Source organism: Ochotona curzoniae, unplaced genomic scaffold, assembly GCF_017591425.1.
Source record: "Ochotona curzoniae isolate NIBS_2020 unplaced genomic scaffold, NIBS_Ocur_1.0 contig_430, whole genome shotgun sequence".
NCBI lineage: Eukaryota > Metazoa > Chordata > Mammalia > Lagomorpha > Ochotonidae > Ochotona > Ochotona curzoniae.
The window spans coordinates 13,343,829-13,371,666 of NW_024466219.1; the positions used below are offsets into that span (position 1 = coordinate 13,343,829).

The 27,838-nt window shown below is 45.9% G+C and overlaps 1 protein-coding gene across 5 annotated transcripts; it reads right to left on the reverse strand.

Annotated features, from left to right (window-relative positions):
- Nucleotides 1-131: 131 nt before the first annotated feature.
- On the reverse strand, nt 132-27,750 carry KLHL12 (kelch like family member 12). Of its 5 annotated transcripts, XM_040985460.1 has the most exons (14): nt 27,583-27,745; nt 27,267-27,268; nt 27,122-27,167; nt 25,236-25,438; nt 18,672-18,825; nt 16,702-16,919; nt 12,376-12,525; nt 7,525-7,639; nt 5,657-5,763; nt 4,388-4,583; nt 3,781-3,939; nt 3,404-3,502; nt 1,788-1,974; nt 132-1,621 (listed from the first exon to the last, which is right to left on the reverse strand). In XM_040985460.1, the coding sequence occupies exons 4-14, from the start codon at nt 25,428-25,430 to the stop codon at nt 1,495-1,497; spliced, it is 1,707 nt and encodes a 568-aa protein (XP_040841394.1). In that variant the 5' UTR covers nt 25,431-25,438; nt 27,122-27,167; nt 27,267-27,268; nt 27,583-27,745; the 3' UTR covers nt 132-1,494. The 5 variants fall into 5 exon arrangements, with proteins under 5 accessions (XP_040841394.1, XP_040841395.1, XP_040841393.1 ...); XM_040985461.1 differs by lacking the exons at nt 27,122-27,167; nt 27,267-27,268 and having other exon boundaries at nt 1,788-1,893; nt 27,583-27,750; XM_040985459.1 differs by lacking the exons at nt 27,122-27,167; nt 27,267-27,268 and having other exon boundaries at nt 25,236-25,471.
- Nucleotides 27,751-27,838: the final 88 nt, after the last annotated feature.

The following is a 27,838-nucleotide window of genomic DNA, read 5'->3' on the forward strand; positions in this document are numbered from 1 at the left end:
GCTAGGAGTGGAGTAGGGGAGCAAATGCTCCAGGGGAACAGACTGAAGAGGTGGGACCTTCAGTTGACTCCCATGCCTGGGCCCCAAAGCACCTGCTGAAGGCAGGGCTGATACGCCATACTCTCTTAGAGTCATTGACACAGTTGCTTTTTAATATTTTCTTAAAAAAATACAAAGGAAATAAACTCTGTAGGTCAATACAACTTAAAGAGGAATACAAATGGAACTTCAAAGCCAAGCACAAGTGCATCCTTGCTTAGGCTATCATGTCCCCATACTCACAATACCATAATTAAGTACTGTACCCCACAATACAGAGGATCTTTAAAAGGTGGCTCTGAAATGATGACAACAGAGGTACTGAAACTAATAAAATAATTTGTCCTGGGATGAATGAAGTCCACTCTAAGGACAGGTAAGGGAAACTCATAGCAGAAAAAGGATCAAAGGAAAAATGTACCAAACACAGCAGTAAAATCCATCCCCTGGCAGAAGTGTGCTCTTTGAAAGAATGGGGAAGTAATTGGCTGCTCAATGACGAGGTTACCACCCTTCCTAAATAAATAGTGTGGAAGTGTGAGTGTAGTAGTATTTGATTGAACAAAGAGTCTTTGACCCATTCAAGACAAACACCGCCATGGCTGGGTGAGCCCTAGCAGGACATAAGACGATTGTGAAATCACAAGCACTTCTAGTTTACCCCCAGGTATACAGAATTCCCATGTTTAAGCCATTTCTTCTCATCTCAACAACTTGTTTATTCTGTTACTGTTTCTAGTGCCGAGATGCTAACACTCTACTGTAGAAAGACCTTAAGCAAATAAGAAAGTCCTTCTAAAATGACATGTTCCTCTCAGGTTTCTGGTTCTACTTAGTGGTGTCATGAGTTCACACAGTCCACTGAACTCAATTTACTTCACTTCCTCTGACTCAATTCTGATACAGCAATCCTGCTACATGTCAGAGTGTGCCAGGCAGTCCCTCGCTTGGACCCCCAAAGTTTGGAACTTGCTGTCCATGGCTACCTGGAGATTAGAAAAGATACTTGCCCTGGGGGAAAAGCAACTTGGATTTTGCCACGCTTCCTCAAGTCAGTACCCTTCCTATGATCTAGGCTGTACACTGTGCATATCTAGTCGGCCATACTCGCCTCATCTCTGCAATAAACGAGGCACAACATCTATATATGTATATTCTCCCAAGCACATGGCAAGTTAGAAACGACAAATGCTCTTCAGTCCAGAGAGGGGGTGATCTGGTCGCATGTGCATACAAGGTAAACCTCTTCCCTTGACCATCTGTCACCCACCCTTCTGAGGGACAACCACCAGCGTGAGAGGGGTGGGCATCACAAATAAGTACAATCATCACTGCACTGGTGCCTGTAATCACCCTGTTCAGACAGTGAGAACCAGACATTCTGGAAAGGATCCTTGATGCTCCCTCAAACTTCCTTGGATTGGCTGCCAGCTCTGGCTGCTGCTCTGACAGCAGTCACTTCTCTCGGAGGACACACACCCCAGCATCACAGCGCTGGGTTCCCATGGATGTCACCACTTCCCAGTTGTCGATGATGGGGTCATAGCACTCAATGCTGCTCAGCAGGGAATTCCCATCATATCTAAGTGTGAAAAAGAAAGAAATGAATTTTCTATTTCTCTCCGCACAAACGTTTCCTTACAAGTTGTCACAGGAGATGTCGCCCCCAAACCAAACCCTTTCTCTGTCTAAAAATGATGGTTGATGATCAGTTCTCCCAGACTCGTGCCCAGTTTCTGAATCCTCACCCTGCAATTGCATACAGCCTCCCCCGAAGCACGGTGGCCCCCACATAGCATCGTGGAGTAGTCATGCTAGTGACAGTCGTCCAGGAGTCGGTACGAATGTTGTACGCTTCAACAGAAGAAAGGTGGGCCGTACCATCAAATCCCCCAACCACATAAATATGGTCATTCAGTAGGGCTACTCCAGCACCTGGGGGAAAAGAGCACATTAGCAAACAAATGGTATTATGCCTCCTATCTGAAATCTAGAAATAAAACCTGGTCACTTACGGCTAGGAGAATTTTAGGGTAGATGAGGGACATGGATGGGGTTCAGATGGGCCTAGAATGATCTAGTGCAGCCAGGTTATTCCATTTTTAAATTCTTTAGCTGGGACTTAAAGTGATAAAAACTGAAACAGTTTTCTTCTTCACCTTCATTCACTCCGGACCCTAGCCTCATCATTCAGAGAAAAGAAAGATAAGACAAGAAGGCAACTAAAGGCTAAAGGAAGAGAAGGAGTTGCGACTACAGCTCTGAAGCAACTTTCACCCAGAAAAAGTAAACCAATGTTTTCTTCTTTGTTTCAACTCATCCCATTCCACTTCAAGAGGCTCTCAATGGGGCCGGTGTTGTGGTGCAGCACATTAAACTGCCGCTGTGATGGCAGCACTCTGTATGAGAACTGGTTTGAGTCCTATCTATTTCTAATTCAGCTTCCTGCTGACGTGTCTGGGAAAGCATCAGAAGATGGCCCAAAGACACGGGCTCTGCCACCTATATGGGAGACCCAGACAGAGTTCCTGGCTCTTAGCTTTGGACTGGCCCAGTCCTGGCCATTACAGCCATTTGGGGAGTGAACCAGCAGATGGAAGCAGCTCTCTGTTTCTCCCTCTCTCTCTCTGTAACCCTGCTTTTCAAACAAACAGGCCAGCAAGCAAGCAAGACAAGCTAGCTCTCAGTGAAGACTACTCTTCTGTTCCTATGCACTTTATTTTTTTTATTTTTTATTTTTTTAAAGATTTATTTATTTCTTGGAAAGTCAGACATACAGAGAGGAGGAGAGACAGAGAGGAAGATCTTCCGTCCGATGATTCACTCCACAAGTGAGGGCAACAGCCGATGCTATGCCGATCCGAAGCCAGGATCCAGGAACTTCTTCCAGGTCTCCCACACGGGTGCAGGGTCCCAGGGCTTTGGGCTGTCCCTGACTGCTTTCCCGGGCCACAAGCAGGGAGCTGGATGGAAAGTGGAGCTGCCGGGATTAGAACCGGCGTCCATATGGGATCCTGGTGTGTTCAAGGCAAGGACTTTAGGCCATGCCGCCGGGCCCTTCCTATGCACTTTAATGTTATAGATAAAACCCTTCTTGTAGGCCAGAATGTAGGGAGAGAAACCCCTTCCCACCAGAATAAAACAAGAAGGGTTCTGTCTTCAAGTTCATGATCCAGTTGGAAACGAGAGTCTTGGGCATCCTAATATCCTGGGAGGACAGACAGAAGGTTGACATCTGTTACTTCCATGGGGCGCCCAGTGAATCTGATTTCCTGATGTTCTGTCCTGGGCTCCCAACACACTGTGCACTCGTAGGTCAGCCAGCACCACCTACGTGCCCTCCCTCAGGTCTGACTGGGCTTACCTGAACGCTTGGTGGCCATCGGTGTGACATTAGTCCAGTGTCCTGTATGAGGATCATATTTCTCAACTGAATTTAAAATATTCAAGCCATCATATCCTCCTGGAAGACAGAGTGGACACCATTCCAGAAAGAGTTCCTGTCAGCTTTTCTCCAGAGTGCCTTAACTGATTCATTTAGTTTTGGTAGTCCCACAAAGAGTTCTAACAGACTGAAAACCTTTTGCTTACCAGAGAAGATAGCCTCTGCTAGCGAAACACAGAAACATACCACGATTTCAGCTGAAGGAATCTACAAACTTAATTCTGGCAAAAAGGAGTCCCCAAGCAGAGGCCAGACCCAGTAAGCCCTGTCCAACCCCTCCAACTCAGACTGGATACCTAGACAGTAGATCACTCCACTGGCCACTACCAGACCAGCACCTTCCCGGGCTGTCTGCATATCTCCCAGCATGCTCCACTGGTCAATGTTTGGGTCATATCGCTCCATACTGGTGTGACGCCTGCTTCCATCAAAGCCTCCAGAGACATAGATCATATCTGTTCAGAATGAACAAATTAAAGACTGTCAGAGAAAGACTTCTAAGAGCTTTTTTCCTCACAAATTCTTCACAAGTTGTTCAAATGCCTGAGAGCTAAAACAGAGTATTTATGTCCTATAGACAGGAAGACAGCAGAGTCAAGACACATAAAAAGAACAGGGTCAGAGGAAATCTTTCAAGGTATTTGGAAACTACGTGGAAGTCTGTAAAAAGACAACTACTCCTAGTTGCCCAGCAAACACACTTGAATTAACCAACTTTGCAGTCAGGGCTGAACTATTCACAAATACTTAACAGCTTTTGAAACACTGATAGTTCTTGGGGAAAAAGGGAGATGTGGCCTTAGGAACATGAAATGTGGAGGATAAATTCATAACAGGAGAAGAGATGAGACCCTTTATCCAGTCACATCAGGAGTCAGGGTCCTGTACACCAAGCCCACCTACCTCCCAGGGTGGTGGCTCCGGCAAGGCCTCGCCGGACATTCATAGGGGCCACAGAATACCAGACGCCATCCTCATCTGCTGTGTAGTCAAGACATTCAACCGAACTGAGGCGCGAGCGGCCATCATAGCCACCAATGACATAGATCCGGTCATGGAGGGACACCGAGGCCACGTAACGTCTCTTACGCGTGATGCTCTGTGGATTAGGAAGACAAGAGGTGCACAGGGCTCTTGCTGCTCCTTCCTGTTTCTACCCACTCATATGCTTGGTTCCTCACCTGCTACCCACTCTCCTTGGAGGCACTGGCTCCTCCCCAAGTGGCCTCTGACCATCTACTGATGGCAAGGCTTGCTGCGCCGTGCTTAGAGACACAGACCTTCTACACATATGCCTCTTTCCAGGGCTTAAACAAGGCTTTATAGCTGTCTCCTGTCCAATATCTCTTTCGCTAAGACACTGGGCTAAGTGGCTGGTCCCCTTCCATTAACTGCCCAAGTACTCTCCTACTGCTAATCAAAGGGCCAGAATTCAAAGGCTCTAATGGGTAGGAGAATTGATAAGAAAATGTCCATGTTTTCTCAGAAATTATTACTCATTCAACACAGAAGTAGACATATTGAGGGAGAGTAATACAGACTTCTGAGTTTAGCTGAGCATAAGCTCAGTTTAGCACTAACACTTTTGTTTATTTAATGTATATGAAAGAGAGACACACAGGGAGAGAGATCTCTCACCCACTGATTCAAGTCCCAAATGTCTGCACTAGCTGGGGCTGGGACAAGTCAAAGCCAGGAGCCAGGATCTGGGGATTCAATCTGGGTTTCCTATGTGGGTGACAAGAACTGCAGTCATCCTCACCCTCCCAGAGTGAATATCAACAGAAAGCAGGGAAGCACTGGAGTTGGGATGTGAACCAGGAACTCTGATATGGGATGTGGTGTTCTGAGTAGCATCTAACCACTGCATCAAATGCCCATCTCCAGTTTAATACAAGTTAACAGTAAGCTCAGTAGCAGCACACTCGGGCCTAAAAGCAGCTCAGAAAGGAACATAAATAGTGGGGTAAACTGAACGTCACATGACATGGGGTTACATTTCTGAAGTCAAATTCTCTAAAGACTCCACAGCTCGGTCCCCTGCACATCTCTGGTGCAAGTGCAGCAACGAGGGGTGGGAGTGTCCTGGTGCTCTTGAGGCTCACTTGTAACAGCCCCCACTGGGGGGTGAGCACCTTCCAACTCTCTCCCACACACTGTCCATTTACTTACGGGCAAAAAGCTCCACTCCTGAGTCTTGGGGTCATATTTTTCTACCACGTCGATGGGAGACTGCTGGCTTCCAAAACCCCCAACCACCAGCAGCACCTCATTGGCTCCTAAGGACAAAGGCAGAAAAAGACAGGTTACCTCATCATCCCTACCTGGGTAACTACCCACAGGGAAGGGCATGGAGAAGTCTAGGACACCCTGTTTAAGGTGGCTGGGAGAAGCAATCAGAGAGGGATTACAAAACTGCCTAATAAAACAATATTTCTGGGCCTGGCACAATGGCTCAGTGGCTAAATCCTTTCCTTACAGGCAATGGTATCCCATATGTGCCAACTCATGTCCCAGCTGCTCCACTTCCCTTCCAGTTTCCTGTTTGTGACCTGGGAAAGCAGTAGAGGATGGCCCAAAGCCTTGGGACCCTATACCAGCGTGAGAGACTCAGAAGAAGCTCCTGGCTCCTGGCTTTGGATTGGCTCAGCTCTGGCCACTATGGCCACTAGGAAAGAGAACCAGCAGATGGAAGATCTTTCTTTCATTCTTTCTGTATATCTGACTTTGTAATAAAAAAAAATTTTTTTTTAAGGAAGACATCATTTCTGTTTTGGGCTCTAGCTCTTAATAAATAAATAAATCTCTGTAATTTTTTTTTTTTTTTTATTGCAAAGTTAGATACACAGAGAGGAGGAGAGACAGAGAGGAAGATCTTCCATCTGATGGTATACTCCCCTAGTGACCACAATGGCCAGTGATGTGCCAATCTGAAGCCAGGAGCCAGGAACTTCTTCCAGGTCTCCCGTGTGGGTGCAGGGTCCCAAGGCTTTCGGCTGTCCCTGACTGCTGTCCCAGGCCACAAGCAGGGAGCTGGATGGAAAGTGGAGCTGCTGGGATTAGAACCGGCGTCCATATGGGATCCTGGTATGTTCAAGGTGAGGACGTTAGCCGCTAGGCTATGGCACTGGGCCTGAATCTCTGGAATTTAAATGTCTGATAAATACTAAAACTCTAGAAAACCAAGCTGGGAGACTGGTGCGGTAGCCTAGTGGCTGAAGTACTGGCTCGCATGTGCTGGGATCCCATATGGCTCACCCCATATGGGATCCCAGAGGCATCCAAAAGAATCCCCTACCAGGCTCACTCCTAGCCTTGGCTTCTGTGCGTGCTAAAAGGTGCTGTAGCCTAGCCTGGAAGCAATAGTTTTTTATGTCTTTTCCACAAACATTTAGCTTTCTAGTTGAATCTATTGTATGATCACATTCCCTGTCAATTCATCCAAACCACCAAGTAATCAAAGACAAACATTTACAGGGAAGTATTTCTCATTTTCTAAAAGAGCCTTTACAGACTCTTCTCTCCCTTAAGAACTGTTCTGACAAAGTATTTCTTACCTTGTGCACTGGCTCTACAGAGGAAGAACAACTTCCTGGAAGTTTGAACAATTCAATGTTCAGGAAGACATTTAGGAAAGTCAGTGATTTGAATCTTTTTAAGCAATTTGGTCTTAAAAAGACCAAATGTTGGGGCCTGTAAAGTGGCACACAGACTAATCCTCCGTGTGCAGTGCTGCCATCCCATTGGGGTGCTGGTTCAAGTTCAAGTACTGGCTGCTTCACTTCCCATCCCTGCTTATGGCCTGGGAAAGCAGCAGAGGACGGTCCAAGGCTGTGGGCCCCTGCACACATGTGGGAGACCTTGCAAAAGTTACTGGATTCAGGTAGGCTCAGCTCTGGCTACTGAAGCTATTCAAGCAATGAACCAGTGGATAGAAGACCTTTTTCTCTGTCTGTAGCTCTGCCTTTCAAATAATAATAATAATAATAAAAATCAGCCACTGAGATTCAGCCCTTCACTGTGCCGAGAAGCCAGCTTACCTAGACGAGCCCTCGTCCTGGGCCCTTGCATCTGACTCCGCAGCTCAGGCCTCAGATGAAACTTCTTGGCTTCATCAACTAGATCCCTGCACTGCAAACTACAGCGGATAAAAGGCTGAAAGACAGCAGACGGTGAGTGAGACACAAGAGCCACTCTTCATATTGCAGGAGGGTAAATAGCATAAGAAATGAATTTCTTGGCACCAATATTGTGGCACAGTGGGTTAAGTACAGCTTACAGCACCAGCTTCCCATATAAGCACTGGTTTGGGTACCGTCTGATCCACTTCTGATACAGCTACCTTCTGATTCGCCTGGGAAAGCAGCAGCAGATGACGCAAGTGCTTGGGCCCCTGCACTACGTGGGAGACCTAAAGGAAGTCCCGGCACCTGGCTTTGCACTTCGGGAATGGAACAAAGATTTTCCCTCTCTGTGTCTTTCTCTATGAAACTGCCTTTCAAATAAATATATAAATCTTAAAAAAATTTTTTTTTTCAATTTTAATATAGAAAACCAGTTTCTAAAGCCCTGCTACTACACATAACTATGCTGTGGATTCTGAGAAATGGCTAAAAAATTTACCTATCAAAAATTTTCATTTTCATTGATTTGAGAGGCAGAGGGACAGGTAAAGGGCTTCCACTTGCAGTTTCACTCTCCAAATGCCCACACTAGCCAGCAATGGGCCGGGCCAAAGCCAGGAGACAGGAACACAAGCTAGGCCTTCCAAGTGGGAGACGGGACCCAGGGATCTGTGCCAATGCCCCATGCCTCCCAGGATGCACGTCAGCAGTAAGCCGGAATGAGGACTGCAATTCTGGCCCCCTGACATGGGACACAGGTATCTGGAGCAGCATCTGACCAATGCACCGAATTGTTATTGTTTTGGTAATACCTTACATGAATCAACACATAAAAAGAAACATTAATTTCCCATGCATTTTGGCACTTGTAACTATATTGAAGAGTTTGTACAACTTTCCAGGGATTCTGTAAATGTAAGAATATAAGAAGAGGGCCTGGCGCGATGGCGTAGTGGTTAAGGTTCTTGCCTTGCACGTCCGGGATCCCATATGGGCGCCGGTTCTAATCCCGGCAGCTCCACTTCCCATCCAGCTCCCTGCCTGTGGCCTGGGAAAGCAGTTGAGGATGACCCAGAGCTTTGAGACCCTGCACCCGCGTGGGAGGCACGGAAAAGGCTCCTGGCTTCGGATTGGCTCAGCTCCAGCCGTTGCAGCCACTTGGGAAGTGAATCATTGGATGGAAGATCTTCCTCTCTGTCTCTCCTCTCTGTATATATCTGACTTTCCAATAAAAATAAAATAAAATCTTAAAAAAAAAAAATAATATAAGAAGAATTTCATGAGCCCGGCAGTGTGGCCTAGCGGCTAAAGTCCTCACCTTGAACGCACAGGGATTCCTTATGGGCGCCAATTCTAATCCCGGCAGCTCCACTTCCCATCCCAGCTCCCTGCTTGTGGCCTGGGAAAGCAGTCAAGCACAGCCCAAGGCTTTGGGACACTGCACCCGCATGGGAGACCTGGAGGAGGTTCCTGGTTCCCGGCTTCGGCTCAGCGCAGAATCAGCCGTTGTGCTCACTCGTGGAGTGACTCATCGGACGGAAGATTTCCTCTCTGTCTCTCCTCCTCTCTGTATACCTGACTTTGTAATAAAAACAAATCAATCTTTAAAAAATAATAATTAAAAAAAGAATATAAGAAGAATTTCAAGGGAAAACCAACATGCGTCTGTTATTTTCTAGGGTGAGAGTAGAACAATTTCTTTTCTTTTTCTTTTAAGAAAAATAATTATTTTGTCTATTTGACAGGCAGAATTACAGCTTATAAGAGAGGGAGGTATTCCATCCATTGGCTTATTCCCCAAATGGCCACAACAGCAGGTGAAACCAGGAGCTTCTTGCAGGTGTCTCACAGGGGTACAGTAGCCAAGCACTTAGGCTGTCCTCCACTGAGTGGATTGGAAGTGCAGCAGCCGGGACTTGAACCTGTGCCTACGTAGGATGTTGGTTCTGCAGGGTCTAAAGCATAGATTGTTTAAGGTAATTTCCCCAAGGCTCACAGCATGGTCCCAACTCCCACGTCTATCTGCAGTAGGGCTGAGCATTAGATGCCTTTTGTTTACTCTCAGATCCACTCTGTATGCTTCTCTACTCTGCTCTTTGCTTCTCAAGTCTGGACTAATGTGAACTATTTTAAGTATCTGCTTGGCAGTCGTGTCCACCTGGGGATTGAACCAGTGGACAGAGGATCTCGATCTCTCTCTCTTTCTCCCTCCCTATTTCCCCTGCCCTGTAGCCTCTGGTTTGGATGGGCCTAACCAAAGGGCATGGTTCTTCAGAAGGTATGGATTCTACATAGCACAGAGTTTCTGGATCTGGTAATTACTCCTTAATTTCTTCCTTTCTTCTTCTCTCCTTCCAACCCCTTTAGAAATTTACTTATTTGAAAGGCAGAGTTACAGAAAGAGGGGGGAGACAGAGAGGTTGTTCATTTGCTGATTCACTCTCCAAATGGCCAAAATGGCCAGAGCTGGGCTGATTTAAAGATAGCAGCCAGAGGGGCCCAGCGCGGTGGCGCAAGTGGTTAAAGGTCCTCGCCTTGCACGCCCGGGATCCCACATGGGCGCAGGTTCTAATCCCGGCAGCCCCGCTTCCCTTCCAGCTCCCTGCCTGTGGCCTGGGAAAGCAGTCGAGGACGGCCCAAAGCTTTGGGAACCTGCACCCGCGTGGGAGACCCGGAAGAGGCTCCTGGCTTCGGATCGGCATAGTATTGGCCCGTTGCGCTCACTTGGGGAGTGAACCATCGGACGGAAGATCTTCCTCTCTGTCTCTCCTCTCTGTATATCCGCCTTTCCAATGAAAAAAATAATAAAAATAAATCTAAAAAAAAAAAAAAAAAGATAGCAGCCAGAAATCTCCCTCAGGCTCTCATGTGTGCAGGAGCCAAAGGACTTGGGCCATCTTTTGCTGCCTTGCCAGGAACATTAGCATAGAGCTGGTCTGGAGTTAGCGCAACTGGGACTTGAACTGGTGCCCACATGGGATGTTAGCACTATAGGTGGCAGCCTAACTCACAAAATCATAGTGCCTACTCAACTCTGGCCTTCTGAATTTAAGGGTTAACAGTCACATAGAAGTTGCTTCAATGTCTTTTGTTCCTTTTTTAATCCACATATTTGTGTGTGTGTGTGTGTGTGTATCAGCCTTAAATGTGCCCATTTTGAGCACATCATCTTCCTGTTGGGAGATCCTGACTCATATAGCACTAATTACATAGCATATGTATTAACCTGAGTTCAGCACAAAATGGCAAGTTAAATAATCAACAGTAGCAATCAGTTATGTTCAAGACATAGTTCTAAACCTTTTCACATATTAATGTATTTCATACTGGTAACAACTTAGGAAGTGTGTTCTGTTATTTCCCTCTCCATTTTACAGATAAGAAAACATCTGAGGGTCTGGCTTTGTGCGGTAACAGGTAAAAGCCATTGCCTGTGATGCTGGAATCCCATATGGCTATTCCACCTGTGATATAGCTCCCTGATAATAAACTTGCAAAACAACGGAGGATGGCCCAAGAGTTTGGGTCCCTATGTCCATGGGGGAACTTGGAGTAACCTCCTGGCTCCTGATACTGGTCTAGCCCATCCCTGGCCATTGCAGCCATTTGGGGGTGGGAAGTAAACAAGCAGATGGAGGATTTCCCCATCATTCTGCATTTCAAATAAATATATCTTTTCTTTTTCCTAAGTTGAAGCATAAAACACATTACATGACCTGCCCTATGCAGTGAGTGCAGGATTGTAGGCCCTGTGCGGCTCTCGAGTCTGTCCTTGAAAGTATCATGTGAAATACTAGACACTAAGCACACATGTAAGAAATAAATTATAAATAGGAGGAAAACGTGGAGAGCGAATCAGCCTGCGACTTTTCTAAGGTGAGCATCCATGCTGTGGTCATGTTCTCAAGAGCCCTAAGGTTGGGTTGGTCCAGCAGCAGACCTATCCACTAGCTTGGTCCTTCCTTTATGTAGTAAATCAGCATTCCTCTCAAGTGTGGGTCAGCTAACAGGTGGTAAAAATTATTAAAATGTTCTATCAAGCACTTGTGTTGGAAAACACTTATATCAATGAACTCAATATGATGTTTATCTAAAATGTATCCAAATGTTTTTAGGCTGACTTTATTATAGGAAAAAATTAAGATGCTTGCTAAGCAATTAGAAACAATTTATGTTTAATGAAGAAGGGAACAAAATTATCTGATGTTCTTTACGTGAATAAAACACCAAGGAGCAAGTAAACAATTAGATGAGCAAACACACAATTAAAAGCACAGATTTCATCTGAGCCAGAAACCTGACTTACCTGGCAATTAACTTTTTCTGGAAATATGCTTCAGGCCTACCCAGCACCATCCTCTTGGGTATGCCAGGGAGACGAGCAGGAGCCTGGGTGCCCATGTTAAAATAATAAGGGTGGGTGTCTGACCCAGCAGCTAACCTGCCTGATGTTACCCACATCACGTCCCAGAGTGCCCAGCTCCAAGGCCTGGCTAGTCTTGATTCATGCTTTTTGCTAATGCACACTGTGGGAGGCAGTAGGTGAGGGCTCAAGGAATTAGCCCTCTGCCAACCCTGTGGGAGACTGGGATGGAGCTCCTGGTTGCCGGGTTCTGCTTGGCCCAGCTATTGCAGGCCTTTGGGGAAGTGAATCAGGGAATGGCAATTCTTCTCTCAAACTGGAAAAATAAAACCCATCCCAAGGCCACAATGCTGAGCTATCAGAGCTGGTCTAGACTTTGACCTTGAGTATCTGCCGTGCCTTACCTCAGCATCTATTACATCCGTGATGTACCTAGGGGTTAGCAGGGGCATCCGCACATACTGTAGCAGGTCAGGCAAGGACTCTTCTCGCTCCTTCTTGGCATGTTTCACCCAATTGATGACAGCCTCAAAGACTGGCTCTTCAGAATCCACCTGCAAAGGTAAAATTATACATCACCATCTCTGCTCTTCCAAGTAACTCACAACCTTAAAGCGTTCACTTTTCTGTCCTGTTCTCTGTGACCCAACATTACTGTTTCCTATCTTTTGGAAACAGCTAATTTTCAATCTTCTCAGAAACAGCTGAGCAAACAAATTAAATTCAACATGGGTAAAAAAGTCTAAGTCATGTGTTGTCTTTCACCAACACATTTTTCCCATCCCTGAATTCTTTCGGGTCATTCACTCCTCAGATTTAAAGGAGCATTTGTGAGGAACCTGTGGCCCGTTCAAAACTGGCTCTTACTGTAACTTACTCCTCATCCTATGACCTCCAGGTTCCCTTCTCAAAGTGCACACGCAAGCCTATAAAGCAGGTACTTCCCTGATCTCACCACATGGAACACAGCAGCTTCCACAGCTTTGTTCATTAGCATTGGAGCAACCCCCATGTACTAGGCACTGTGCCAATTGCTTGGGAAACTTAGGTCTAAGCTTACGTATGATGATATAGGTAAAGTGAGACACACTTAGGAAGGCTAGTGTATGCCACAGGAAATATGCTAACAGCAGGACTTGCCAGACAGGCACTGGAGTTCAGGTCCTGTTTCCCTCCCACCAACTCCTACAGCATGGGGCATGGAGAGACCTTGCAGTGTCACTATGACTAGACCACCCTGTGAACTTTGTCTAGGAACTGTAGGACTTTGGAAATGTGAAAAATGTTCCAGAAAGCTCATGTGTTTTATGGATTTAATGAACCCCTGCTAAATTCCAGCTGTTCTCTGAAACCTGGAGAGATAACTGTTCAATCGGAATGAACAAACCTATGTTAAATAGGCAAGGTAGTAGGCAGAAGAGCAGACTCTCTAATTTAAATGGACGAGTCAGGGATGGCATCCCTACTGCAATCTGATGCATGGAAGTAGCTGGCCAGCGAGAGTAAGACAAGGCTCCTTAGCAGAGAGAAGAGTACATACACGCCCCCGCTGTCAAGTAGCCACTAGCCAGGCACGGTTACTTCTGGTTAAATTAATTACAAGTGGGCGCTGTGGCCTAGTGGTTAAACCATTGCTGAGGACGCATGTGTCTCATGTGGAGCTCATGAGTTCAAGTCCAGGCTCCAGTTCTGATTCAAGCTTCCTCCTAATGCAGGACCTAGGGGATGCATTGGTCAGGCTCGAGTAGCTAGGTCCTTGCCAATCATATGGGGCCACTGCAGGCATGTGGGGAATGAACCAGCAGGCAAGAGAGTTCTTTCTTTCCCTACTTCTCAAATAACAGAGAAACTCACCGGTTTCATTAAAAAGGGGGGGAAAAAAAAAGGCAGATATTCTAGCAGTGGACACCTGTGTCCTATGAGAGTACCTAGGTTCAACTCTGAGTTCTGCTCCTGGCCCCAGCTTCCTGCTAAAGTGGGCGCTTGGAGAAGCAGTGACAAGTCGACAGCCGGGTTCCTGCCTCCCACATCAGAGCCCAGGACTGAGCTTCTGGTTCTGGGGTTAGCCTAGCCCAGGCAGCTGTAGATACAAGACAAAGGAGCGAGCAGATGGGAGATGGATTTTTCTCTCAAAAAATAACCAAAAAAATACAATTCCCTAAAAACAGTAATTTTCTTCACTCATGATCAAATAGTCTCCATTTTACTGAAGACAGAATGTTCTACTGGTTAACTCCGGATTATAACTGCAGAGAAAACAGCTACATTGGGAGGAAAAAAAAATCCTCCAATGTTAACGCTTCATTCTGCACGCTAAATTTTCACAAGGAATTCTTTAACATGGGGAGCTGACATTCTTGCTTAATGCTCAGAAGAGCCGTATGTATGTAAAGAGCAGGAAACTAAAAATTAGCAGCTTGGTAACAAGCATCCCACAGTGGAGACTCTACCCCACTGGACTCTATAAAGCCCATTTTGTTCACTAATATGATGTGCTGCTTTTCCTTGCTTAGCACTGCTGCTTTATTTAATAAGAGGAAGTGTTGGCAGGAGGGAGTCAGACATCTGGCTCCTATTTCTGGCTGGTACATGCAAAAAAAAAAGCAATGTGACAATCCTCTGTCATTCCAGAGAGGAGCAACCACCAGCCTCAGAGTTCAGTGATGCACAGTGACACAGCAGGATCACGAACTGTCACAACCCCTGAATAAGGTTTGCTATTTGCGCTCTATGTTCCACCTAATTTACTCCAAAATCTATAGTTTGAAAATATTAGGTAATAGGGCAGTGTGGTGGCACAGCAAAGTGAAGCTGCCACATGAGCTGCCAGCATCATATATGTGTGCCAGTGTCAGTATTAGCTATTCTACTTATGCCCAGCTCCCTGCTGTGTGCGGCAAGTCAGTGAATGTGGTCCCTGACAGCCACATGGAAACCAGGATGGACCTGGCTCCTGGTCTAGCCCTGAATTTTTGTGGCATTTGGAGAGTGAACCAGTAGGTGGAAGATCCTCTCTCTCTGCTGCTCTATCATTTTTTTTAAAGATTATTTTTATTGCAAAGTCAGATATACAGAGAGAAGGAAAGACAGAGAGGAAGATCCTCCGTCTGATGATTCACTTCCAAAGCAGCCACAACAGCTGGTGCTGAGCCAATCCGAAGCCAGGAGCCAGGAGCCAAGAACTTCCTCCAGGTCTCCCATGTGGGTGCAGGATCCCAAGGCCTTGGGCCATCCCCAACTGCTTTCCCAGGCCACAAGCAGGGAGCTGGCTGGGAAGCGGGGCTGCTGGGATTAGTACTGGAGCCTACATGGGATCCTAGCATGTTCAAGGCCGCTAGGCCACCACTCCGGGCCCCATCAGTCATGGCTTTACACACGCCAGCATCTATCTCGTGGGCACCGGTTCTAATATGGGTGTTGTGAGTGGTGGTTTAACTAGCTATGCCACAACACCAGATCCCAAACTGTGATTCTTTCCACCATATCTTATTAAAACAGAGGTACACCTGCTTAGGTATATGCCACTAAACTCCATTCATATTTTAAAATGATATTTGGGGACAGTGTTGTGGTATAGTAAGAGGCTGCTATATGTGATCCCATACCTCAAGGGTTCCAATCCCAGCTGTTACATTTCCAATCCATTTCTCTGCTGGTGTGCCTAGGAAAGCAGCAAAGGATAGTCCGAGGGCTTGGGCCCCAGAACTCACATGGGAGAACTAGAGGAAGCTCCAGGTCCCTGGCTTCAGCCTAGCCCAGCCTTAGCCACTGTGACTATCTGGGGAGTAAACCAGTGGATTGATCATTCCAACTCTGTCTTTCAAATAAATAAGGTTTTTTTTTTTTTAAAGGGGGAATGAAGTGATCTTCCACTTGTTGGTTCATTACCTAAACACCTGTAACAGTCAGGAATTCAGTCCAGTTGCTCCCAGGCAGGGCAGGCCGGCGACAAATCATTTGACTCTAGATATCTTCCATGTGAACTTGTAACTCCAGCTCTTAGCCTAACCACAGACCTGTATGCATTAAAGATGGTTCTTCAGGCTGAGTTAAGACACTGAATGCCTGTCTGGTGAGGCAGCAGCCACTTCCTCTGCTGGGCAAAGTGCCAGCCTGCTCACACGCAGGGCGCATGCCCCTCCTCCTGTCCTCACTTCTTCCCACAAGGCAGTGTGGCTCCGGTTCTTGATTATGCAGATTCTCACTTTCAAACTCATGTCTTTGTTTATTTTTGGTCTACACCTGAACAAAGGTTTCTTCTTCTATGTGATTTCCTCATCTTATATACTCATTATTATTCTCTTTATATTCTTAAAATGTTTGCATACCTGCTACTATTACTATGTTGTGAACTGTATGAAATCAAGAATGTCATACTGCTGGCACAGTGACTGCTACATAGCAGACATGCTCAGTGAGTGTATGAAAAGGAGTGAATGGGTAACAGAGAGAGGTTCAGCAGCCATGTACTTTACTTCTGATTTCTGCTCATTTTACATTCAGTTTAACAGTGATTATTCACCACTGGCATCAAACATTTAACTGCGGAAAGTGACAAAATCTCCATAAATACGCAAATAGGCTCAATATATACAGGTCTGGGGTTAAATAAAACCTTTGAGGCCAAGATGGACACCTACTTTGAGGCTCTGTTACATAAACACGGGTAACTCCACCCTTGCGAGTTTTATAATGGTTCAGGCAAGCATATCACCAAGTCACACTGGTACCTGAATTTCATCGCACTTGATTAGCTTTTCCACCTCGCCTTGACTTAGAAGAATGAACTCTTCATGCTGTACCACTTCAGGAAAATGCTTCTGGCTAAAGACCTCAGCTGCTTGCATCAAGTCAACACAATTGTGAGTTTCAGCAAAATCTCTGATACCCAGGCAGTTAGAAGGGTCCAGCTGACTTTCTAGGAACTCGCAGCAGGCTTGCTTCACACCTAGGATAAACACAGGCAGTGAACACTTCCTCACACATGGCCAGGCATGAACTGGCCTACTTTTTGGCTCTCAGCGTCTTTGTAGCTCCACACCTAGGAAATAGGGAAGAAATCGTATGCATATGAATTCAGATCTTACTTCTGCCTCACGTGCTCTGAGGCTTCAAGCAAGAATAAGAACCTTACACCTTCTTTGCCTCATGTTTAAAATCATTCCAGCAAGATGAACTGCAGAGCGGCACTGGCATAATGAAACAAAACGCCTATGAAATTCTTGGAAAACAAACTTTAAAAGCAATTATTAATTCAGCACACAATGTACCTGTCTTCTATTTTATATCAAAATTTACTAACTGGGTGTGGCACAGTAGCCTAGCAGCTAAAGTCCTCACCTTGAACATGCTGGGATGCTATATGGGCGCCAGTTCTAATCCCGGCGGCTCCGCTTCCCAGCGAGCTCTCTGCTTGTGGCCTGGGAAAGCATTTGAGGATGGCCCCAAGGCCTTGGGATCCTGCACCCGCGCCGGGGACCCTGAGGAGGTTCCTGGTTCCTTGCTCTGGGTTGGCTCAGCTCTAGCTAGCTGTTGTGGCTGCTTGGGAAGTGAATCATCAGACAGAAGATATTCCTCTCTGTCTCTCTTCTGCTCTTTATATCTGCCTTTCTAATAAAAATAAATAAATCTTAAAAAAAAAAACACCTAACTTTAGTGAAGAAAAAACAGGAGACATTAATAAAAAGTTTTTTCCTCTAATTGAAAAGTTTAGACTATAAATTTAGTTTTATAACAGTGCACTAATGCAAAACCTTAATTTTAAAGTCATGTCTTAAAAATGGAAAATTTTAAAATTATGTGCATATCAAGGGTGAACATTATGAAAGCAACTGAAAATTACAGACATACTGGGAACTGAAAGAAAACCATTTCTATTCCTATGAAAATGCTACACTTTCATGCTGAATGCTGATTTAGACTGTTTTCTGATATCTATTTTTACATGGTAAAAAGAAGAACTTGAGGGGCCCGGCAGCGTGGCCTGGTGGCTGAGGTCCTTACCATGAACGTGCCAGGATCCCATATGGGCACCGGTTCTGATCCCGGCAGCTCCACTTCCCATCCATCTCCTTGCTTGTGGCTGGGAAAACAGGCGAGGAAGGCCCAAAGTCCTGGGACCCTGCACCTGTGTGGGATACCTGGAGGAGGTTCCTGGCTCCTGGCTTCGGATCGGCACAGCATCGGCTGTTGCGCTCACTTGGGGAGTGAATCATCAGACGGAAGATCTTCCTCTCTGTCTCTCCTCTCTGTATATATCTGACTTTCCAATAAATAAATAAATAAATAAATAAATCTTAAAAAAAAACTTGAAGAAACAAAAGGGTGAACCATGAAAACGCCCCCCAACCTCCCTCACAAATATATAGCATCTAAGCAGGTGGCAAACAGTATCACTCTCTTTAATTTCCTTACAGGGAAGGGTATTACAGACACGAATGTAAGAGGATACATATATTGTCCCCTCCTCCAGCTTTTGAAAAACAGAAAAGGCGTCAATGCTTTCAGGTGCTCACATGTGCAGAGCTTCCTTTACATGGCTGATAACATGTGATGCTCTGGGATTCAAATAAAAGCCATGGGCGGCAGCCAACGTCAGTGTCCAAAGTCTGTCTCCACGATTTTCCTAAGTTTGCGGCAATAATTTCAAGTACTTTCAGGGATACTCTGCCATGAACAACAGTAAGTTTAATGTCTGTACCTTTCAGTTGCAGCAAACAGGCTGCAGGAAGCAGTTCTTGAACATTCTCCACCGTCACATGCACCGTTTCTGTGTATACAAAGTCCAGCAGGATTTCCATGGTAGACGCAGTTAGACCCTGGATATCAACATACGGCTTCCCCTTTTCTGAAAGCTAAGAAATCAAAGGGTATGAAAAATGGTAATGACTTCACAAGAAAAGGCAGTATCTCCAGAATAAGTTTAAAGGCTCATATGAGTTGAATATACATTAAAAAAAATTCTGGAGCTGGCGTGGTGCCATAGCAAGCTAATCCACCAACTGTGATACTGTAATCCCATAGGAGTGCTAGTTTCAGTCTTGGCTGCTGCACTTCGGATCCAGCTCCCTACAATGTGCTTGGGAAAGCAGTGGAGGATGGCCCAAGTGCTTGGGCTCCTGCACGTACATAGGAGATCCAGAAAAAGCTCCTGGCTCCCAGCTTCAGACAGGCCTGGCTCTGGCCACTGCAGCCATTTGGGGAATGAATCAGTGGCTGGAAGATCTCTCCCTCTCTCTCTCTCTGACTCATCTTCTCTCCATAATTTTTTCAAATGAAATAAATAAATCTTTAAAAAATCATTCTATCTGATTTGTATAAAGCAAACATCTGTATTTGTAGCTTTCTGTACTCTGGATGTACATAGAAGGTGATCCCTTTCTGGAATATCAAATTTATTAGTAAATGGTTAAAAGTACTGACTTCATATTTAAATATAGAATAGAGTGCAAAAGTTCCATGGATACGGCACTAGCACCCGCAAACACTGAAGACAACCAGAATCACTACATTCTCATGGCTGTGGGAGACCAGGAGTTTGTGGCCCCAGGCCTTCCAGGAGTCCCTCATTTGCTAAGGCTGCACAGGAACACACAGATCATCCCCTCAGCCATTCTGTAACACTGAGTAAAACTGAACTGGGTGCTAGTTTTTCAAAATAGGGAGCCATTTTCAGGTTACTGAATTGCTGGTAGTATGGTTAGTCCTGAAGATCTCCTGGAAAATTCTAAGCACAGATGAGGACAGGTCCATAAGGACTGTTTAGTTAACAGTAGGAATCCTCGACCCTATGGGATAGAAAGTTATCCAAATATGGACTACCTGTGACAGTTTTACTGGATCTTAGCCTTAGTTTAAAAATTCACATTACTGGGCCCGGCACGGTGGCGCAAGTGGTTAAAGGTCCTCGCCTTGCACGCCCAGGATCCCATATGGGCGCCAGTTCTAATCCCGGCAGCCCCGCTTCCCTTCCAGCTCCCTGCCTGTGGCCTGGGAAAGCAGTCGAGGACAGCCCAAAGCTTTGGGAACCTGCACCCGAGTGGGAGACCCGGAAGAGGCTCCTGGCTTCGGACCGGCATAGTATCGGCCCGTTGGGCTCACTTGGGGAGTGAATCATCGGATGAAGATCTTCCTCTCTGTCTCTCCTCTCTGTATATCTGCCTTTCCAATAAAAAAAATAATAAAAATAAATCTTTAAAAAAAAAAATTCACATTACTCACAAAATCCCAGGACACTCTTCCACCAGCCCAGAGAATACAAAGTATTCTCTACTAAAGCCAAGAACAAAACCAACCTCCAACACTAAAAAACCTCACTAGTATTGTTTTAGAAAAACATACTAGGTTTTATTAACATTTAACATAGTATAAGTGATTTCTAAGCAATCAGTGTCCTAACATATCAAAGTCGGTGCTCACCATACTGAAACACAGAAATACATGATTCCCTGAAGTTTCTCATTCAATAAACCATTTCCATGAGTTAAGCGGTTTAGACATAGAAACGATCTTGACCAATACAAATTCACAGCAATCACATACTTCATATTTGCATACATAAGATATTTTAAGGAGTTATTAATTAATTGATTTGGATTGCAGAGTGACAGGGATATCTTCTACTTGGTGGTTCATTCTTCAAATGGCCACACCAGCCAGGTCTGGGTCAGGCCAAAGCCAGGGCCAGCAACTCCACCCTGGTCTCCCTCAAGGGTAGTGGGGCCCAAGTACTTACTGCCTTCCCAGGAACGTTAGCAAGAGGCTGGATCAGAAGTGGAGTAGCTAGGACTCACCATGGGATGCTGGCATCACCAGCTTTTCACATTTATATTTTATGTCACAACTTTTCAGTATACTTCTGTAACTCATGATTTCATATTCGTAGCAAACTAGTAAGGTTATATGGGCTGATATTTAAAAGACAACAGACCTAAGGTCCAAAGATATGAAAAGACTTGACCAGTAAGAGACAGATAAAACCCTGCCTCCTGGCCTGAGTCCGAAGCCTTTCAAACAGCTGAGGAGCGCTTCAGGGCGGGGAGAGAACAAGAGAATAAGGCAGCCATTCTAGCTCAACTACCTTCTTTTATACATCAGCCCAGCAAAACTGGATGGCAGCTAGGGTTCACACTGAACTGCCAAGAGAACTAAGGGGCCTGAGACTCTTTCCCTTAAACCAATCACTTTGAAAAGCAAAGACAAAACCATCTGGCATTTTCTTGCTGATTGTCAGTTTTTAAAGACATGACAAGAAAAAAAAAACTTCCTCTACATTACTAATTTCTGAATGTTAAAAAGAGCCCAAATTTTCTCCAAGCCAACACGAAACAGGATGGACAGCATGTAATTAGCAGTCAGCAGCCTGAGTCCATTTCATGATTGGCAGCTGCTGGGTGACACTCTGCGTCTAGTCAGACGCCGGCTGCTTCTGATGCTCCTGGAGGGACAGCACAGGGCTCTATGAGCCTCTATCTCACAAGGTCATGTGCAAGCCAGCCTGGAGGAGCTGGAATGACCTGTTGGGTGTCTGTTTCTCCTCTCAGCCATGTAATTGAGTGCTGGTTCACAGTATGATAAACTATGTTGGCTTTAAAATCAGATTACAGGGGCTGCAGTTGCGGTGCAGCATGTTAAGCCATTGCTTGGGATGCCTTCATCCTGTATCAGCTTGCCAGTTCCAAGTCTCAGGTGTTCTGTTGTTAGTAGGCTGTGGATGTGCCTGGGAAGGCAGCAGATGCAAAGTATCTGGGTCCTTACCACCCTAAGTAGGAAGACCAGGGTGGGTTTCTGGCCGGCTGCTGCCTTTGGTCTGGCCTGACCTGATTGCTGCAGGCATTCGGGCAATGCTCTCTTTCTGCCGCTCCTATATACAAGCAGATGAAAACAAACATTTAAAAATAAATGAATGAAATTAGACTATAAACTCATATGTCAGAACCTGAGGAGGCACAGCAGGGTGCCAGTTTATGTCCCTGCTAATATACCTGGAAAAGTAGAATACAGCCCCAATGCGTGGGTCCCTGCACTGTCACAGGAGATTCAGATGAAACTCCCGGCTTTGACTCAGCTTAGTCCAGTTGTTGTGGCCACTTGAACCAGCAGATGTAATATGTATTTATAATTATGCCTTCCAAATGAATACATAAATGAATAAATAAATCTTGATAAAAATTGCTTGGGCTTTAGTGTCAGAAAGTATAAACTCAAATCTCATCTCCTAGCATTTGAAAGGCAACTAACTTTGGGGAAAATATGTGAGGTCTGGTCTTTGTCTTTTTTTTTCCCCCTTAAAGGCAGAATTACACAGAGAGGCAGAAACAGAGAAAGAGAGCTCCCATCTGCTGGTTCACACCCCATGGCACAATGGCCAGGGCTGCGCCAGGCCACAGCTAGCAACTGGAACTCCACCTTGGTCTGTCACATGGGTGGCCAAGGCCCAACCACTTGGACCATCTTCGCTGCTTCTGTAGGAACACCAGGTTGTCACTGAAGCAGCCAGGACTCAAACTGCCCATAGGGCACGCTGGCACTGCAGGCAAGAGCCCCTTGGTCTTTCTTAGTAAGATGACAGTACTTGTTCCAGGTGAGTGTGATGTGCAGCCCAACACTGGCACAGGTGCTGGCCTCTGAGAAGTGGTTATCATCATCATGATTCCGCCTCTTCCATCAGATTCAGCAGCAACATCCTAAGGCCATGAGGCTAATGCTGTCTTGTTACAATGACACATTTCAGGCTGATGAATCACTATCAAGTATTAGAATACATACAAATGTACTCACCACTAAGTGTAAAAGCAGAAATCAAGATTACTTCATTTTAGTCTATTTTCTAAACATTCTGCAGTGCTTTCTTCTGCTCAGTGTTCTAAAAGCACTCCTAGTACCGTCAACAGCTTCATTCTGCATCCTGAATGTTCTGTCAGGCAGCTAATTCTATTTCGTCTCTTTTTTTTTTCTTTAAAGAGTTATCTGTTGATTTATTTGAAAGGCGAAACACCAGAGAGGGCATCTTTCACTCACTGATTCACTGCCCAGAGGGCAGGCTGAAGCCAGAAACTCCACTCTGGTCTCCCACTTGATGGCTCAAGGAGCCCAGGGAGCCAAGCACTTGGACCATCGTCCACTGCCAACTCAGGTGCCTTTTACAGGAATGCAGATTACAATGGGGATGGCCACAACTGGGACCAGCACAGTCATAAATGGCAGCTCAATCCACGGTGCCAACACCTCAACTGTCTTATTTTTTTTTTTAGTTTTAATTTTGAATTTTTCAATTTTATGGTACAATTTCGGAGAGACTAGAATTCTCCCACCACCAAAATCCTACCCCTTGATTATTTTGTAATTTTTTCAACTGTATTTCTTAATACTTTATGTGTATTCCCCTTTCGTTTGTGAAGCCAGCTTTTTCCTTTTTTTTAAAGACTTACTTATTTTTATTATAAAGTCAGATATACAGAGAGGAGGAGAGACAGAAAGATCTTCCATCTGATGTTTCATTCCCCAAGAGGCTGCAATGGCTGGTGCTGAGCCAACCCTAAGCCAGGAGCCAGGAACTTCCGCCAGGTCCCACCCCGTGGGTGCAGGGTCCCAAGGCTTTGGGCCATCCTTGACTGCATTACCCAGACCACCAGCAGAGAGCTGGCTGGGAAGCGGGGCTGCTGGGATTAGAATTGGCACCCATATGGGATCCTGGCATGTTCAAGGCGAGGACTTTAACCACTGCACTATTGCACTGGGCCCAGCTTTTTCCTTTTTTAGGGTTTATTTTAATTTATTTTAAGGCACAATTACACTGAGATATCTTGCCTTCTGATTCAATCCCCAAATGGCTGCGATGGCTGGGCCGGGCCAGGCTGAAGCCATGAAACCGGCACTTCATCTCCCATTCGGGTGCAGAGGCTCAAGCACCTGGACCATCCTCTGCTGTTTTCCCAGGTGGATCAGCAGGGAGCTGGATCAGAGCAGGCAGGACTTAAACCAGCACCCAAGGGAATGCCGGCACTACAGGCGGCAGCTTTACCTGGTACATCCCAATGACGACATCAGCCAGCCTTTTCCTAACTCCCTTTGTTAACTGCTTATACTCTGGAGTATCTCTGTCCAAGTCACAGCCTCTATACCTACTTGGCTGTTCATTAAAAATCACCTTAAAATCCACTTTGGCAGAACAAATACTGATTTTATTCACACACTGACAACAATGGGATGAGCTCCAAATTCCTTTCTCTTGCTTTCTTCCTTTCTTCCTCCCTAATCCCAACAGGTATTCACCTTAAAAAGGCCCTTGAGGGCCTGGCATGGTGACCTAGCAGCTAAAGTCCTTGCCTTGATTGCGACAGGATCCCATATGGGCACTGGTTCTAATCCTGGCAGCCCTGCTTCCCATCTAGCTCTCTGCTTGTGGCCTGGGAAAACAGTGGAGGATGGCCCAAACCCTAGGGACCTTGGATTCGGATGGGCTCAGCATCGGCCATTGCGGTTATTTGTGGAGTGAACCACTGGATGGAAGATCTTCCTCTCTGTCTCTCCTCCTCTCTGTATATCTGACTTTACAATAAGAATAAATAAAATATTTAAAAAACCTTACAAAAATTTGTTTTTGTTTTAAAGATTTACTTATTTTTATTGCTGCAAAGTCAGATATACAGAGAGGAGGAGAGACAGAGAGGAAGATCTTCCGTCCCATTATTCACTCCGCAAGTGAGCACAACGGCCGGTGCTGTGCCAATCTGGAGCCAGGAGCCAGGAACTTCCTCCAGGTCTCCCACACGGGTGCAGGGTCCCAAGGCCTTGGGCCATCCTCGACTGCTTTCCCAGGCCACAAGCAGGGAGCTGGATGGGAAGTGGAGCAGCCAGGATTAGAACTGGCGCCCATATGGGATCCTGGCGCGTTCAAGGTGAGGACCTTAGCGGCTAGGCCACTGCTCTTGGCCCAGACCTTACAAAAATTTGAAGGCAATTTTAGCAACAATAAAAAAATCCCAATTACTAAGAACTGCTACCCACTGAATGGCTATTAGCACATTAGCTTTTTCAATCTTCACAACAACATGTATGATGCAATATGCATTGCTATTATCTCTAATCCAGTGCTGAGAAAATGATAGCACAGTCATTATTTCCCCACAGCCTACCTATTTAAACACTGCCTTCTCAAAAACCACAACTATATCCAAACTACCACTATCCTACCCAGTGAAATGAGACAAGTACAAAGTCGTGTGAGTGAGTTTCCTGTGAGCTGGGGTAACTCACCACGTACCTCGCTGGTGAACATGGCGCAGAAGTAGTCGCTGCAGGCAGCCAGCACGATGCGGTGGGCAGGAAAGTCTTTCTGCTCCACCCTCAGGGTCACGTCGCAAAGGGTATTGCTCTTCCTGAGGGCGTTCATCGAGTTGAGGATGGACTTAGCATGTGTGTTTGTCATTATGTCTTTGGGGGCCATCATGCCTCCCATCAAGCAACCTGGAGGAAGAACAAAAGGGGTCTTCTGATTCTCTACAACAGAAAACAGCAAAGGGCACACACGCAATTAGCGTTGCAGATGGAGGGGCGTCTTTAGCCCCAAGCAGCCACACAGTCACTTGCGTCTCTGGGATCACCAAGATCTGGCCACTAATGCTTCTGATTTAGAGGGTCCTCTCCTTCCTCTGAATCACAGAGGGCCCTTGCCATCTACAACAGATTGTAATAGGTTTCCAACCAACTAGAAGGAAATTTTATATGTCTTATATATTTCCAGGGGATTATCTCAAATGAGAAGGTAAAAAAAAAATCCCTTAAAGATGTGATAGCATGATTATTCAATATTTTTAACAGAATAAGCATTCAGTAAGTGTGGTCCTATTTTATATATATCTTTTAGAAAATGTACAAGGAAAGGGTAGTAATTAAATGCAAAAAAAATGTTACGTTCAATCTTGAGAGAAAGAAATGAAAATAAACTATCTTCTAAAGAAATGAAAGTATGCAAAGAAATATGTATGAACAATACAAAATATAACAGAATTACTTGTGAAGATGAATGATGGCTCAACTAGCTGATCGTCCACCTCCAAACCGCTGGTGTCCCATATGGACACCGGTTCCCACTCAGCCCCTTTCCTGTGGCTTGGAAAGCAGCAGAGCATGGGCTAAGTCCCTGAGGCCCTGTCCTCATGTGGGAGACCCAGAAGACGATCCTGGCTCCTGGTTTCAGATCAGCTCAGCAATGGTTATTGTGGTCACTTGGGGGAGTGAACCAGTGCATGGAAGAAATTTCTCTATCTTTTCTGTAAATCTGCCTTTCCATCCATTGTCTTACTGTTGATGAAGTCATCAAAAACCCTTCAGTAAGGAGGTAATGCAATTCTACACTATTAGGAACGCCCGTCGAAGTTAACACAATGTTGTAGCAGTCCTTCCATACTCAAAGAACCTTATTAGGATATACACCTAAAATTCCTCCACCGCTAAGTTCAGTTCCAGGACCTACTATAAGTCGGCCTTCAATATCCACAGCTTCCCCATCCACAGCCAACCAACCACACGTGGAAATACTTGGAGGAGAAACGTCAGGAATATAGTAATATGCACATGTTTTTCTTAGTCAAACAACCACTCACAAAGCAGCTGCAATGCACTGGGTAGGTAACATGCAAACACCATTCTCTTTAAGGGACTCTAGCAGCTATTTTGCAATATGGTAGTTCGTGGAGTTCTTGGTGGCAGATACCAAGGGGGGATGGCTCTGCTCACAGACTTCACTTACACACAGGTCCTCAATGACTGCCTATTGAAACATAAGGGAAGGAATACTTTGGTGACACACTTTTGTCACATTATTATGATTATTATTATTATTTGCTTCTTGGCCTTCAGGCACAATTTCTGGGGAGTAAAATGGGAATTGCTAGTAAGACACTCTGTCTTCCCAGGAATCTAAAACTTTCTTAAATGATCCAAGAAAGTGAAATACATATATATATATATATATAATCAAGTCATGGTTTTCAGAAGTTCACAACCCACAGTCAGAATTTTTGAATAGCAAAAAAGATCCTAAATCCTCATCTATGTCTGTCCTCAGTAAACACACTATTGCAAAAGCCCTCTAGAAAATCCATCCATTTCACACACTGAATGAACAAGTGATTCACCGTAGCTTTCATTATCGAAAGAGTTTCCTTCGGTCAAGCTGAACAGGCATCCCTCCCTGTGAAGATTGTTCTGGGATTGGGACCACTACGGCTGAGCCTTAAATTCGTGTCAAAATCGACAACACCCCCAGAGCGAGCGGCCTTTGCTCTCGGACTTCTGCCTCGCCCGGCAGCCTCCGAACACTCTGCACCCGCCCTTCCCAGTCGGGAACGATCCATTCTAGAATAACCGTTCACACCTGCATTACAGGGATTTCACCGCAGGAGATTCGGGGCGGGGGCGGGGAAAGGCTGAATTCCAGACATGAAAGGATGGAGGGTGTCCTCTTCCGACCACACCGCCCGAGACGGAGCTTAGAGGTGGGCGCTGGAGGCCACAAGCGAGGGAGCCCAGGGATGGGGGCAGGGACAGCACCGGGCACTTGGGGTAGGAAGGCAGGGTCTACCTGACGCCACCTCCGTGCAACTCACCTCGGCTCCCGGGCCCCCCGGGGCGCGCCGGACTGGGCCACGGTGTGTAAGGCTGGCTCGGGAGGGGCGCGGGGCTAGCAGGCGGCTCAGCAGGAGCCGGAGCGCCGCCGCCGCCCCCGCTCGGAGGCTCGGGAGCCGTCACCGTGGTCGCCGCGGCTTCAGCCCCGCGGCCGCGCGACGTGATGACGTTATGCGGCGCGAGGCCTGCCCTCCTCCCGCCCCCTGGTCTGCGTCACGTGAGGCGTCCTTGTCACGT